The following is a 13638-nucleotide window of genomic DNA, read 5'->3' as shown; positions in this document are numbered from 1 at the left end:
TTAACATTTTGGGATTAGCGTGTTTTGTGTTCCTTCACCTTTGTGTGTGGCACTTTGTTGCAAGAAGAGCTTTATTTGTTTTTGTTTTTTTACTTTAATCCTTCACTTTAAAGCTTTGACCTGACCTTTGTTATGTAATTTGTATGACGTCACACGGAACTTGTAGGTGGTCAGAAGTTACGGTATGGCTTGTAAATAATGGTTTATGGATACTGCTTGGTTTGCATTGGATATGGTAACAGATTTAATAGTGAGCATAAAACATGAGCAAAATAATGCATAGAAGGGGGTTCTATTTTCGAAAGTTCCAACATGCGACATTTCGAGGTTACAAATGACAACAATCACTTTTCCCCACATTATTTACATTGTGTGAAATATGGCGTAAAGGGTATGAACATATAGTTTTGCAAACATTTGATTTTACTATTAGAAAACAGCGACCGAACCAGGACCTGAATGAGTGTCAAAAGGTTGACGAGTACATCAAACCCTGTCGTGTGATATTGCTTTGTTTTTTGTTTTTTGTTTTTTTTATCACTAAACAATAGTAAATAAACAATTAATTCATAAGCACTAATCTGGAGGAAAATGGTGTAGTATTACACTTTTTTTTTTCTTTTTTTTTTTTTTGAGATGGAATCATTGATTCTACAAATACGCGAAAGTGACGTCCCTTCGAATGCAGACACGCTGAATGATGTCCTGAAACCAACAATACTACATCAGTAGTTGCAACTCACTAAATAAATAAATAAATAAATAAATAAATAAAGAGTGTACATTTTAACACTATGTCGCCTCCTTTCAGATCATTGAGGAGAACGGAGTGCGGCGGGTCCTGGTGTTGCCACAGCAACCCGAGTTCCACCCGGGCGGCCACTCGCCTCTCCACCATGCTCCACCGCCCCCCCACGCCCACCTGCCTGCCTTTATCCCGCACCCGGCCATGATGCCCCCGCCCCCTCAGATGTACACGGGCATGGTGGGCGGAGTGGGCGACATGAGCTCGCAGTACATCCCCCAGTATCACCCGGCTCACATCTACTCAGAGCAGGGTGAGATGATGGCGCTCGTTTTGGTTCTCTCATGGATGTGTGCATCTTAGGCAAATATGTGACATTCATGATTAGATTAATTCCCATTACGATGAGATTTAATTCACACCACCTACCAATTCATTCCAGTTATGATGCAATACTGCCATTACAATGCAATTTGACTCTAACTACAATATGATCCCATTTCCCCAAATTTAATGTTGTATACTATTCACTCCCATTACAATACCAGTTGAGTCATTCCAGTCCCCATATGATACAGTTCCCTGAATTTCATCAGTACACAGGCATTGTTGGCATGTTTGTAAATGTTGGTTGCCCTTTTTTCTTTTAATCAGTCTCTGCAGATTCCCACACCCAACACGGACGCCCGGCATTTGTCCACAGAGACGACAGAACGAGCAAAACGTACGAGCGCCTCCAGAAGAAACTGAAGGACCGTCAGGGAGGCAGCGGCGGAGGAGGGCAGGTGAAGGACAGCCCGCCCCCGTCGCCTCAGAAGACCTGCGGCAGCCCCACGACGCCCGACGTCCACAATGGCGTGGGAGGCAAAGGGCCCGAGGCAGATCTGTCCGCCTATGCTGTGGACAAGCAAGCTGGCAGAGGCAAAAATGGAGAGGCCGAAGGTCAGTGGGTAAAAGTATAGACCGTGTAATGTATTCAAATCAACAGTAAAAATGTATCTTTTATTGTCAATTATGTGCAATAACTATTTTGATATTTGATATTTATATATTAATATTTTGGAGAAAAAAAAAAAAGTCAAGTGAATATTTGTACATTGTTCCTTCCCACCACTAGTGCAAGAGGGGGCGCATTGGAAGGTTTACATTTGACTGTAATGTTTGCGGATGTTTGGGAGTTTGTTGTCTTTTGGCGCTGAAAATAGAGCCTCATTAGCGGCGCAAGCAGCACGGCGGCCAACATATTTCCTGATTGCATACTCATTAATCATTAAGATTACATTGCAACTTGGCCCGTTAGCGCACAGCCAGAAAATTGCTGTTAGTCTGTGCAAGGTTAAAGGAAAAACATAATGGAAAATTGACTTTAATTGCATGTATACAAACAGTTGGGTATGTGAAGCGCCTGCCCATCCATCAAGTGTAAAATTACACATCATGTAAATCTTCTGAGCTACCAATTTCTGAAAGCGCGACAGCGAGTAAGCGTATGAGTGTGGCTAATTTACATGATGCTGCCACTCAGTTTCTAGCTAAGGCCATGATTTCGTAGCTCGGCTGGGTGAAGATCCGCCATGATCAAGCTATGGCCAGATTAGTTAAAATTCCAAAATTAAGCAGAGCTGCAGCTTAACAGCGACCTGCGAATATGCAATTGCTTACTGCACAGTATTTTCAAAAGAAAATTGAAACTGGTAGTACAAATGATCCTTTCATGATGCGGATAATGGTTTTTAAATTCCTACATTTATATTTTTGTCTCCCCAGAGCTGGATGCGGCAGCACAGGCCTTGCAAGCGCTGCTGAGCACCATCAGTAAACCGGTGGTTCGTATGCCCTCCCTATTATCTCATGTTTTTCTTTGCGCCCAATTTGCTTGCATTTGCATGTTTTTATGTGACCATCAGCAGTACGTCCGCGAGAGATGGCTAATGATGCAAATGCGTGGCGTCATTTAACGTCCTATTAACACCGGTGATGAATTCCCGCTGACGCCCCGGCTAATGGAGTCCGACCTGCTGACGTGCACACTCGTGGGAATTTTCTTCTCCCTGATGTATCGAGATGAGACGGAAGGGGTTTTCCTTTTAAGATAAATGCGTAAAAATGACATGGTACTTGTATATAATATATGTAGATACTCATGAAAATACCCTGGCTGGTTGCATTGAATTGGTCAACTGCAGGCATAATAAACGGAAGTAATTGACACCTACTGTAATTTTTATACTACGGGGGCGTGCTCTCCCATCCATACTAAGTTACATAGTCGACCAGAACACAGACACAAACAACATTGTGGATCAAGAGTCATACAGAAATACTAATTGACACTAAAGACACCATCGCCACATAATGTTATGATAGCTTCTTACACTGAGCAGGGAACACCATTTGGTAGGTGCTGCTATTTTGGTTTGCAACATATCTTAAAAGGTGCCACCATTTAACTGTGTAAATGGTAGCATGTGATGTAACCCAAGTTAATTGACTACACATACTTTTTTTTTTTTTTTTTTTTTTTTGCCGGAAATTGAGTCTCGGGGGTCCTTCTAAAAGCAGACCAAATATAAAGAGAAAATGGCTGTTTTAGCCAGTGCTGAATGGTGGATTAGCACTGAAATAGAATTTCCTTTGACCTCAGAAAATGTGCAGTACAATCCTCTGAGCTCCTTGTAAACTGAGCAAAAGGGAGTCCATTTCAAAGCGGCCAGATATACCGTGAAGTCTCAGGCCGGATACAAAGGGCTTCAATGGGAAAAGGGATTTCACCCCTCACCGCCACCCCCTCTCCTCTTTGCCACCACACAGGTTTGGTTAAAGGACTGTGATGCGAAACAGTGGGGTGTAATGGAGTAAGGTGGGCCCCCTAGGTGGGTAAGGAGCTCGACCTGATACACTTCCTCCGCGTGTCAATGGGCCTTGTAGGTGGAGCGCAGGCTATTTTTAAGCCTCCTCAAAAAGAGACTGAATGTAATCTTGTGAGTGTTACAGTGCTTCTCTGTTCAAATTCTGGTTGGAAAGGTGGCCTCAGGACATTATTACGATGTATAGACTGTGTTACTTCACGGGCACTTCATTATGTACACTTGCATAGGCTAATCTAGTGTTTCCCCACCTTTTGTTGAGGAAAAGCACATATTGTACATTCGACAATTCCTGCTGCACAGTGCAACACCTACAAAAAGTATTTACCCTAAAATATTGAACGTGTCTCAGTTTATTCGCATATTGACTTACTCGGCGTGAAATCTGTTGTGGTGCATGAATGGCAACAGGTGGGTACACTGCTTTTTTTCTGACATCCAGTTATTGAGCGTGGAATTGTTCTGCCAGGCTGTCACCATATCTTGCTGACATAGATAGTAGAACAAAGCTATTATTTCTAATTAATAAGTCATTTTTAGACCAATTAAGTGAAAACACACAAATGTACTACGTTGCAGTTTTTAGGAATCACTTATCTAATTCCAGAGATGTGTTAAAAAAAAGGAATAAATAAAATATTAGTTATGTAATACAGTGGGGATCCTCGGTAAATTAGAACAAAAATTTACGGAGAATTACTGGTGTCTGGTGGCACCTCCGTGTAGGAACCTCATGGAGCTGTAAATGCTTGTAACAGTTGCTGTTTGCACACCTGCCTGGTGGATAGCACATTATCTATCACTGATAGCGCCTCTTGTCCGTGTACATGTGGCAGGTGTCAGACATCCAGGCCCGGGCTGTTGAGGCGAGCTGGAGCGCACCCAGAACGGAGGATGACAACCCGCCCACAGGGACCCTCAGCTATGAGGTGTCTGTCTCATTTAGCGGCAAGGATGGGAAGTACAAGAGCATGTACTGGTGAGTGACCCACATTGAGGAATGTTGAGGATCTTTTTTTGTGTGTTTAACATTCGCAAATGTAGCAACTTTTTTTTCAGTTCACATTACCAAAGCTAGTGTTTTAAAGGTGTATGGAGAGATTTTTTTTTTCTCAGTACACGCACTATGCAAGTAAATAGAATAAGGCAGTGGTGTCAAAGTCCGGTTCTCTGGGGTCCTGAGTCCTGCTTGTTTTCAAGGTTTCCCACGTTCAACACAGCTGATTCATATTTAAGCTCATCCCCAAGCTCTGCAGGAGCCTGATAATGATCCTGATCACTGAATCAAGTGTGTTGGAGTAGAGAAACCTCAAAAACATGCAGGACTCAGGCCCTCGAAGACCGGATCTTGATACATGTGGAATCTGTAATTTATTTTGTGTGCGTATAAGTTGTTTTTCTCCAATGTGCCAAGTTATCGAAACCCGTATTGTTTGTAGTTGACAGCAACTGAACACCGTTTCTACAAATGTAACAAGCATCTGTCATCGCTAATCAAGACTGATCTATTTTCCTTTCGTTGCAGTGGCGAGGAACTAAGTGCAACTTTAGAGGACCTTCGACCGGCAACAGACTATCACGTCAGGTCAGACATAACGTTGTCCTAAAGATGGCAGAACATTGTGGCTAACTTGTTTTGGGGTCTCTTTCCCTCTTTCAGGGTCCAGGCAATATGTAACTGTTTACAGGGAAGCCCCTCTGAGGCAGTGAGCTTCACCACGCTAAGCTGCGAGCCGGATCCTCCCAATGCTCCCAAGAAGGCCAGTGGGACCAAGAACACGCTTGTGCTCCAGTGGAAGGTACCATGTTCATCAATTTTGAGGGTGCAGGGTAGCAGCAACAAGACATTATTATGTGCAGTGTTGACTTGTTATTCGGTTTACTTTCAAAGCCTAATTTAATTATGAAAGTTAATTATAGCCAGTCTGCTGCCACCTGAAGATCACAGGTGTAAGTGGTCAGAGAAGACCCAACATTAGTTGTTCAGTAATATGTCATGGAGCACAGAAATAGGCAGTAGTGACCAACCAAAATCAAAAGTCCTTTGTTTACAAAAAGACTATGGTAGTATTTCGCAGAAGGAAGTGAACAGCATGGAGAAGAAACAGCCCTCTCTCCTTTTTTTTGGGGCCCCATTCAGCGTTGTTCCTGTGTAATTAACGTTTTCATTTAGCCAGCGGGAAAATGCTGCGCTTGTAAAGCTGGCCTCCCAGGTGTGTTGTGAGTCTGTGAGCGAGTTGGTGTATGTGTGAGAAAGTGTTAGTGTGTAAATAAAGAGCAAGTGTGGGTGTACATGCCAGTGTGTGTGTTTATGGGTTTTGCAAAAACAAGCATGCGTTCTCAGCAAACCTTTGGCGGATTAATTGGAGCAGCTAAAAAAAAAAAAAAGGCACACAGCTGGATGCGTCTTATCTGCTACGTTGTACTTCAACAAGGCTGCAAGAGTAGCGATGTTCCGATACTGTTTTTTGGCCCCCGATACCGATTCCGATACCCAGCTTTGCAGTATCGGCCGATACCGATACCTACGTTTTTTTTTGTTTTTTGTTTTTTCCTCAACAAGAAAAAGCTGTCCTGCCATTCAAACATTCAAGAATTCAAGGGCCAATAGGATATCTTAGATCGGCATGCAGTGAACATGTCACATATCAGTGAGTGTCGTGCACGAGCAAGACACAAGATGCTGTATCCAAAATTCTATATTAGACTTGGAATTAATGGTATCGGTATGTTACTTATGAGTACTCACCGATACCGATGGCACTGTTTTAATGCAGTATCGGTATCGGAACAACACTATGCAAGAGCCATAAGGGAACTAATGCATTGTCAAAGCCTCATGTATGTTTTGTTCTCTTCAGGCTCCATGTGACAATGGTTCCAAGGTCCATAACTACGTTCTTCAATGGGATGAGGTAAAAATGTTTTAGAATGAGGCTTTAAATGCAATATGCATGCAATGTCTTGGTTAGTTTTTGGTACTGTCAGTTTTCTGTACGTTGTCCACATTGTGTTTGGGCTGGAGCCTACTTGGTTCCACTTCCCGTCGTGACTAACATTTTGCTGTGTAGGGGAAGGGCACTGGTGTGTTTGAGCAGTGCTACTATGGACCTCAGAAGCAGTACAGAGTGACCAAGCTTTCGCCAGCCTCCAGATACTCCTTCCGCCTCGCAGCTAAAAATGACTTGGGCGTCAGGTAGGTAATCTTCCTGGCTTTCATCTTTTCTGTGTTGAGGTCCTTGTGGACAGAGTTTGGAAAAAGTACTCACACTCATTACTAACAGTAAGTAGATGTAGTGATGTTTAAAAAAAAAAAATAGTTAAAGTGGATATGCTGACTAAACTCCTAAGTACAGACTAGAGAATGTTTAAAAAAAAAAAAAAAAAAAAAGTCTAGACACCTCACACTCCAACAGAATATGAATATGCATGGTATAGGAGTATGTGTCACGGTAGGTTGTGTTGCAACCACAAGAAAAGATGACACACTTTAATGCTGAAAATCGTGGAAAAAAGATTAAAAAAATCAAAACAAAAAAAAACAACGAAAGATTGGAGAAAAAAAATGATTATGATCAAAACTCTGTCAATCACGTTTTTGTAGAGTTGCAGTTTATCACAAAAGCAAAAAATATTTGCATCCAAGTCACTGATCTGCTTGACATTTATAAACATGACATTACTCTTTACAACAAAAGCTCATTTTCGCCTCGTTTTTGGTCAAATTGCCGTTTTTGATGAAAGTAACTCATGTTGTACTGCTGATTACAAAAGAGCAAAAAAAAAAAAATTTTTTTTTTTTTTCTATTAGTCTACTTTTTTTTTTTTGGGTGGCTAGGTTCAGTCCTTGTACCTTATCAGAGAACACAATGTTCTGTGGGTCTCGAAAGATCAGTCAAAATGTCCTGAATCAGCTAACAATATATAGAACTGTGCTTTTAAAACAGCTGCCTTGGCTGACCGAATGAATTCAGTAGAGCAACAACGTACTTGTACTTAGTTACTTCACACCACTGCTCTGAGGCCACATTTGTTTCAAGTAGTCTTTGATCACTGTCCCATCTTGTTCCCGTCTTCCCTTTGTTCTATTTTTTTTTTCCCTAGCGAGTTCAGCGAATCTGTGGAGCTGTTCACCTCATGCAGTGTGCCATCGCCGCCCTTCCCTCCGGATCTGGAGATGGCCGGCGTCACCTGGCTCTGTCTCAAGTGGCAGCGGCCCAGCAGCTCGCCCAAGGAGGACGACGTCTGCTACATCCTTGAGATGGAGGAGGAAGGCTCGGTATGACACGTTTTTAGACTTATGCAGCCAAATTTTTGCTATTCACAGCAGGGCTTGAGCCCGCCACCCTACGGATAGTTGAACAACCACAGCACAGAAACCTAAATTCATTCTTTGAACAAAATGTATCACTAGCCAAAGTCCGCAGGTAATTGAGGCGCACACAAAAATGTTGGTAATTGCCTGGTGAGGCCAAAACATCGCAGCAAAGATGTAGGAAGTATTTTGAAGTGATAAATGTTGACTGTTATATTTTTATGTTACAAATATGTTTCTGTTCTTCAGAGTGACTTAAAAACAGCTCAATATTGTGTGATTATAATATGCCTGAGTTTGAAATTAATGTTGGGGTCACAGTTTGGTATATTGACAGTCCCAATTATTATTTAAAAAAATAAAGAATACCTCCTATTCACACTGTCCACCATTCAAGCAATACATTTACCACAGTCACAGGAGGGTAAAATTGTTTTGTTATAAATTCATATGACATTTACAGCTTAGAGCAGCTTTCTGGAAACACGACGGCAGCTCCTTTCCGCCTGCAGCACACACCCCTGTCGTTTGTCTAACCGTCGTCGTTGTCTTGAAAGACTTGGCTTGCAGCCGTGTCTCCTCTGACGGCTGTCTTGTCCCCCGCTCCCCAGGGTTACGGTTTCCAGCCGAGCTACGACGGTGAAGAACTTTCCTGCATGGTCAGGAACCTCCACAGGAGCACTAAGTACAAGTTCCGGGTAAGGGACATCTGTGATTGGTCATAGTGTGATGTTGAAAGGAAACTCTGCTCATCCCTTGTTGGAGTCGTGTACAAGTGGAGAGAGTGAGGGAGACATGGGAGTGAGAGATAGCATATGAAGTGAATGACAACGAGAGAGTGCGTGAGAGTAAATAACGCGTAAACATGAGAAGACTGCATGAGTGAGAGAGTGGAAGAGTTTGTGTAACTGTGAGAATGTTATGAGTGTGTTTTGCTGCTATAAGCCTCGGCCTTGAAAGCTGCTGAGGCCCACAGCATCTTTGTGAGTCATCCCGGTTTTGCCAGAATTTGCGGCAGCGGGCCACTAAACCTCACTAAATGGGCGCATCCTGCTGCTCATCACCAGCTTGTCAACAACACCATTTTTATTACCGTCCCGGGAAGTGAAGCACATTGTCGAGCAGGTCACTTATGTTCAATGCGTTCCACTTACTTGGGCCAGCTTGTTTCAATTACAAGTGTACTACATGTTGTTAGACCACGGCATCCTTTCCGGCGCGATCCTGACAGCACAACGCGGTTATTACAAACACCATAATTGCTAACGTGAAGAAAACCGACACCGTGGAGACTCCTTCCCGCTTTCATGTGCAATCATCCAGCTGCCGGATGCTGAGCGGGATGAGCCGAACTCAGCGGGCTCTCACCCGGATTAGCGCACGTGTCCCGCTGAATTGCACAAACGCCGCCTTTAAGTGTTGCCAAACAGTCGGCATCTCTCGACGCTGGCAGCTCTCGGTGACAATGGCGCTGCAACTTCGGACTCGTGGATGGAGTGGTTGGAAGGGAAAGCAAATAGGATCGCCACATCTGTGTTACTGAAGGCAAAAAGAAAGAGCAGGACATTCCTCTCTCTCGAGTAAAACAATGAGCAGCACACACTTGCACACGTATGTCTGACTCTCATGCATACCCTTGCTGACCCTCTCTCAAACGTAAACACACTGACACTTTCTACGTCACTCTCTCACACACACGCATACACGCCATCTTGACCCTTTCTCCTTCACACACTCACACCCTGACTCTCTCACTTGCTCTCTCACATTCGCTGACTTTCATTCACACGCACTGATTCTCACACAAACTCTGACCCCCTCACAAAAACATGCTGACTCTCTCTCACACACGCTTGCTCACTCCTTCGCAGAGTGTTATGCACACACTGACTCTCTCACTCACATACTTTGATTCTCATACACACTCTGACCTAACCATGCACATGCTGAGCTTGTTGCCACACCACATGCGCTCATACGCATTGACTCCTCACATACACACTCTGACCTCTCTTAAACCATAGACGTATGACGACTCTTACACAAACATGGACTCTCTCACACCACGCTAACCCTCTCTGAAAGACACACTGAATGTCACATGCTCTCTCATATACTGACTCTTTCACAACACTCAGACTCTCTTACGCACCATCTAACCCTCTTGCAAACTCACATGCTCTCACACACTGAATCTCTCACAATTTAACCCTCTCTCATATTTGCATTCACATTCTTTATTCCTTTATTTAACCTGGTAAGAAACTCATTGAGATTAAAAATCTATTTTCCAAGAGTGACCATCACGAGAGAACATAATTTTTGGGAAATGATGATAATGCACTAGAGTTCTGTCTTTGTCTTGATTGTTGACTCCCTGACCTGTCCAGGTGGCGGCGTACAACTCTGAGGGCAAGAGTAACCCCAGCCCGGTGGTGGAGTTCATCACCAACCCGGACAGACCCAGCTATCCCTCCAGGCCCGTCATCAAGGGCAAAGTTCTGCCCACCAGCTTCAAGTTATCCTGGGGTACGCGTCACATGGCAAAATGTGGGGCCCAGTCGGGTGACATTCATTTTTGTTTTTGTTTTAGAGCCCCCAAAAGAAAATGGTGGTGCGGATGTCACTAAGTATGTTGTGGAGATGTCGGAGGGTTTAAGTGGTGAGTAAAAAGCCTGGAGGTTTGTTTTTGTTTTTTTTTCTGTTCATTGCTCCATGAAGTTTTATGTATTTTCTTATCATGCATTCTCAGGTTTGTCGTGGGAGCTGGTGTATTCGGGTCCGGCCATGGAGCATGTGTTTGACGGCCTCAAGCCCGGCTGCTCCTACCAGACGAGAGTGTACTGCATGAGCGAGGGGGGGCAGAGCCCGGTGAGTCATTCATAAACGCGCACATTTTCACTCTCCCGGCCGGGTTTGTGTGGCTGCTTATTCAAATCACAGGCACAATGGATTTGATGTTGAAATCGGGACCCATTATTAGATTTTGACGTTTGTAACTTCCACTTTAAGGGGGACTTAGAACAGTATTATTTTAATCTGTGATGAGCTGTCTGGCAGATTTTTGTCAATAAGGTAGTGAGTGTATACACGTTGGATATGCAGAGTGGTTTCGATTGGTACTCGGTGAAATGAATGAAGAAGCCATTAATCTAGTCCAGACCCTCCCAAAAAAAAAAAAAAACGTGTAAACAATAAGATAAATACGTTTTGTAACTTGTGTAAAAAAAAATCCAATAAATGTTTACAACTTATAGGGTGAATTTGTGTAGCCAAACATTTGAAGAGATTTACTTTAAAAATGCAAAAAAAAAAGCTTAATTTAACAAATTAAAACACTTTAATTTGCTACAAAAGGAAAGAAAATATTATCAGTATTGGTGTTCATCTTGATCTTGTTCAAAGAAACTAAAATAATGAAAATGTCTATTAATCTAGCCTGTTTTTGTTGATTACTGTGACAACTCCTCCTCGTCAAGACAAAGTCTGCTAATTGATGAACCCTCCCAGGATGTTTTTCCCTAATTAGTCTCCTCCGCAGATGCTCCTCGTTAATTTGTGCCTCGGCCGTTAGCGCGTGCGTTTATTCATGAGTGGCCTTGCAAGGAAAGGAAACATGACTCACGGTGGCAAGCGGGTGACGTCACGATTGCATGTTTGCCATTTTGTCTGGGGGTGGGGAGCGATAATGTATGTGTCCTGAACCCGTGATAGTCAATGATTTGCTGTGTGTGCTGAAAAAGGTTGTTTGGCATTTTGAAGTTCTCCTAATCAAATTGTTTTCCTACGCAAGCTGTCGGAGACCCTGCAGGTCCAGACTCCCGCAGTGCCCCCGGGGCCCTGCCAACCTCCCCGATTGGTAGGAAAGCCCAAAGCCCGCGAAGTGCAACTACGCTGGGGTGAGTCATTTGCTTTTTGGTGCGTGGAATATATTCTGCACTTTCTTTATCAATTGCATTAAGCTCTGGTTACTCTTTGGGGGCAGCAACAATAGTCTTGCCATCATCTTATTTAGCCCCACAATCCTATGAATGGGTTAGTTTTCTTTGATTTAAAGCAATTATTGTCCTAATCTCACACACTTAAAAATTAATCTATCATGATTTGACTGCTCCCTCTTCCCTTATCACAAATTGGACTATTCTGCCTCTTTACCGTGCATGCGCAGACTTGATTCAGAAAGTCTGCTGAGGAAAAAAAAAAAAAAGTAGGTCGGTGCAGTTGTGAATATGAAGCGGACTTACCCAAGTGAAGCGGAGAAAAGGAAAACACGAGTATTTCAGTTTTAATCGAAACTACTAAAGGTTGTTCGTGGTGACAAATGTGCGTAACTGACAGCAGCAAGAGCCAGACGCTATTATACAGTAGCACTGCGGTCAGGGCGAGCCGTGGAGGATTAATAGAGATGAATTTGAGAGTGACGCTTTTCATCACGGAGATGTAATAGTATTAAAGCGGTCGAAATAGTAAACTATATTAAATGTTGATTCATGTTCTTATCAATTACAGACCGTGAAAAGCGTGGTGCAGAGTCGCTTGTTCGATAATAACCCCTCAGAAGGACTTTTTCTAGCTCAGGAAATAGGGACTGTTTCGTAAATTCACACATTTTAGTTGATGATAAACAATACTCAAATTTTGTATTCACTGGAAAGGTGGAGGTTTGAAAACCTCTAACTTAAGTAGCAGTCAGTTAGTAAGTGATCTATGATTGCTGGAGATTTCCAATGAGGAAAAAAAAAATGCTTATCTCAATTTAATCTCACAATACACTTTCTCCCAGGTGCGCCTCAGGTGGATGGCGGCAACCCGGTGTCCTGCTACATTGTGGAGCTGAGCGGGCCACAGTCAGAGGAGAGCAGGGAGGTTTACCAAGGTCCTGAGATGGACTGCTCCGTGGGGGGCTTGTTGCCCGGCAGGACCTACGGCTTCCGGCTCAAGGCGGGAAACAAGGCGGGGGTAAGACAGAAAACCCGACTCTGGTGATCACTGCTAAATAATTGGGCGCCGATCGATCAGCTAACTATCACGACATGCTAATTTTCATGGGAAAATATAAAATGGGCATATGTCTCGTGATTACAAAAAAAAGACGCTCTTTTGCCGCTCGTGCTTTGCAGCCCGCAACCAACTAGAGACCAGCCTTTTTGCAATGTAGGGCCCCCTCCCCCTTTCCCTAACACTGAACATTACAGAACAAATCAGTGTTTAAAAAGTGTTTTCATTAATTTAAATGTGTTTACATGGCGTGGCAGGGGGGAAGCTGTTTTATTTAGTCTATTGCAGGTGCATCTGGAATGTACACTATCCTCCATAATAAACACATAATTGTACAGTCATTCATCCCCAGATCTTATTTAAAATTATTTTTCGAATTATTTGTCTTTGTTCAGTTTGGTCCACTCTCCGAGCGCTACGACGTCACGACCGGCCCCGGGGCCCCTGAGCAGTGCAAGGCTCCTTCCATCACTTGCAAGTCACCCAGCTGTGTTGTAGTCAGCTGGGAGGTAAGATGACACAAATGTTCAAATTCAAACATCTTCCCCAACATTTAGCAGCCCTTGCATCCGGTATTTAGATTTGGAATAAATAAGCAGGAAGTCCTTCACCACTTTACTGTGATTATGCATCAGACTATTTCTCAGCTGCTCATGGTGGGGCCATCAAATTAATGAAGTGGAATTTGTGATCCATGTTAGTGTCCTGATTAT

The 13638-nt window shown here is 43.3% G+C and overlaps 1 protein-coding gene across 6 annotated transcripts in view; it reads left to right on the top strand.

The window, feature by feature from the left end:
- The window catches only part of fndc3a (fibronectin type III domain containing 3A), a 48714-nt gene that overhangs the window by 28694 nt on the left and 6382 nt on the right, over positions 1-13638 (top strand). For all 6 annotated transcript variants that reach the window (XM_077540490.1, XM_077540489.1, XM_077540488.1 and 3 more), the window contains 16 exons: positions 812-1058; positions 1400-1687; positions 2513-2571; positions 4449-4591; positions 5138-5197; positions 5273-5411; positions 6474-6527; positions 6684-6808; positions 7717-7891; positions 8539-8625; positions 10318-10456; positions 10521-10589; positions 10680-10798; positions 11721-11826; positions 12711-12886; positions 13321-13434. In XM_077540490.1, coding sequence (XP_077396616.1) covers positions 812-1058; positions 1400-1687; positions 2513-2571; positions 4449-4591; positions 5138-5197; positions 5273-5411; positions 6474-6527; positions 6684-6808; positions 7717-7891; positions 8539-8625; positions 10318-10456; positions 10521-10589; positions 10680-10798; positions 11721-11826; positions 12711-12886; positions 13321-13434 — 2100 coding nt within the window. The remainder of the gene's footprint in view (positions 1-811; positions 1059-1399; positions 1688-2512; positions 2572-4448; positions 4592-5137; positions 5198-5272; positions 5412-6473; positions 6528-6683; positions 6809-7716; positions 7892-8538; positions 8626-10317; positions 10457-10520; positions 10590-10679; positions 10799-11720; positions 11827-12710; positions 12887-13320; positions 13435-13638) is intronic.

This window comes from Festucalex cinctus, chromosome 13 (genome assembly GCF_051991245.1).
Source record: "Festucalex cinctus isolate MCC-2025b chromosome 13, RoL_Fcin_1.0, whole genome shotgun sequence".
In the NCBI taxonomy this organism is placed as follows: Eukaryota; Metazoa; Chordata; class Actinopteri; order Syngnathiformes; family Syngnathidae; genus Festucalex; species Festucalex cinctus.
This window is presented reverse-complemented; position numbering and strand designations above follow the sequence as displayed.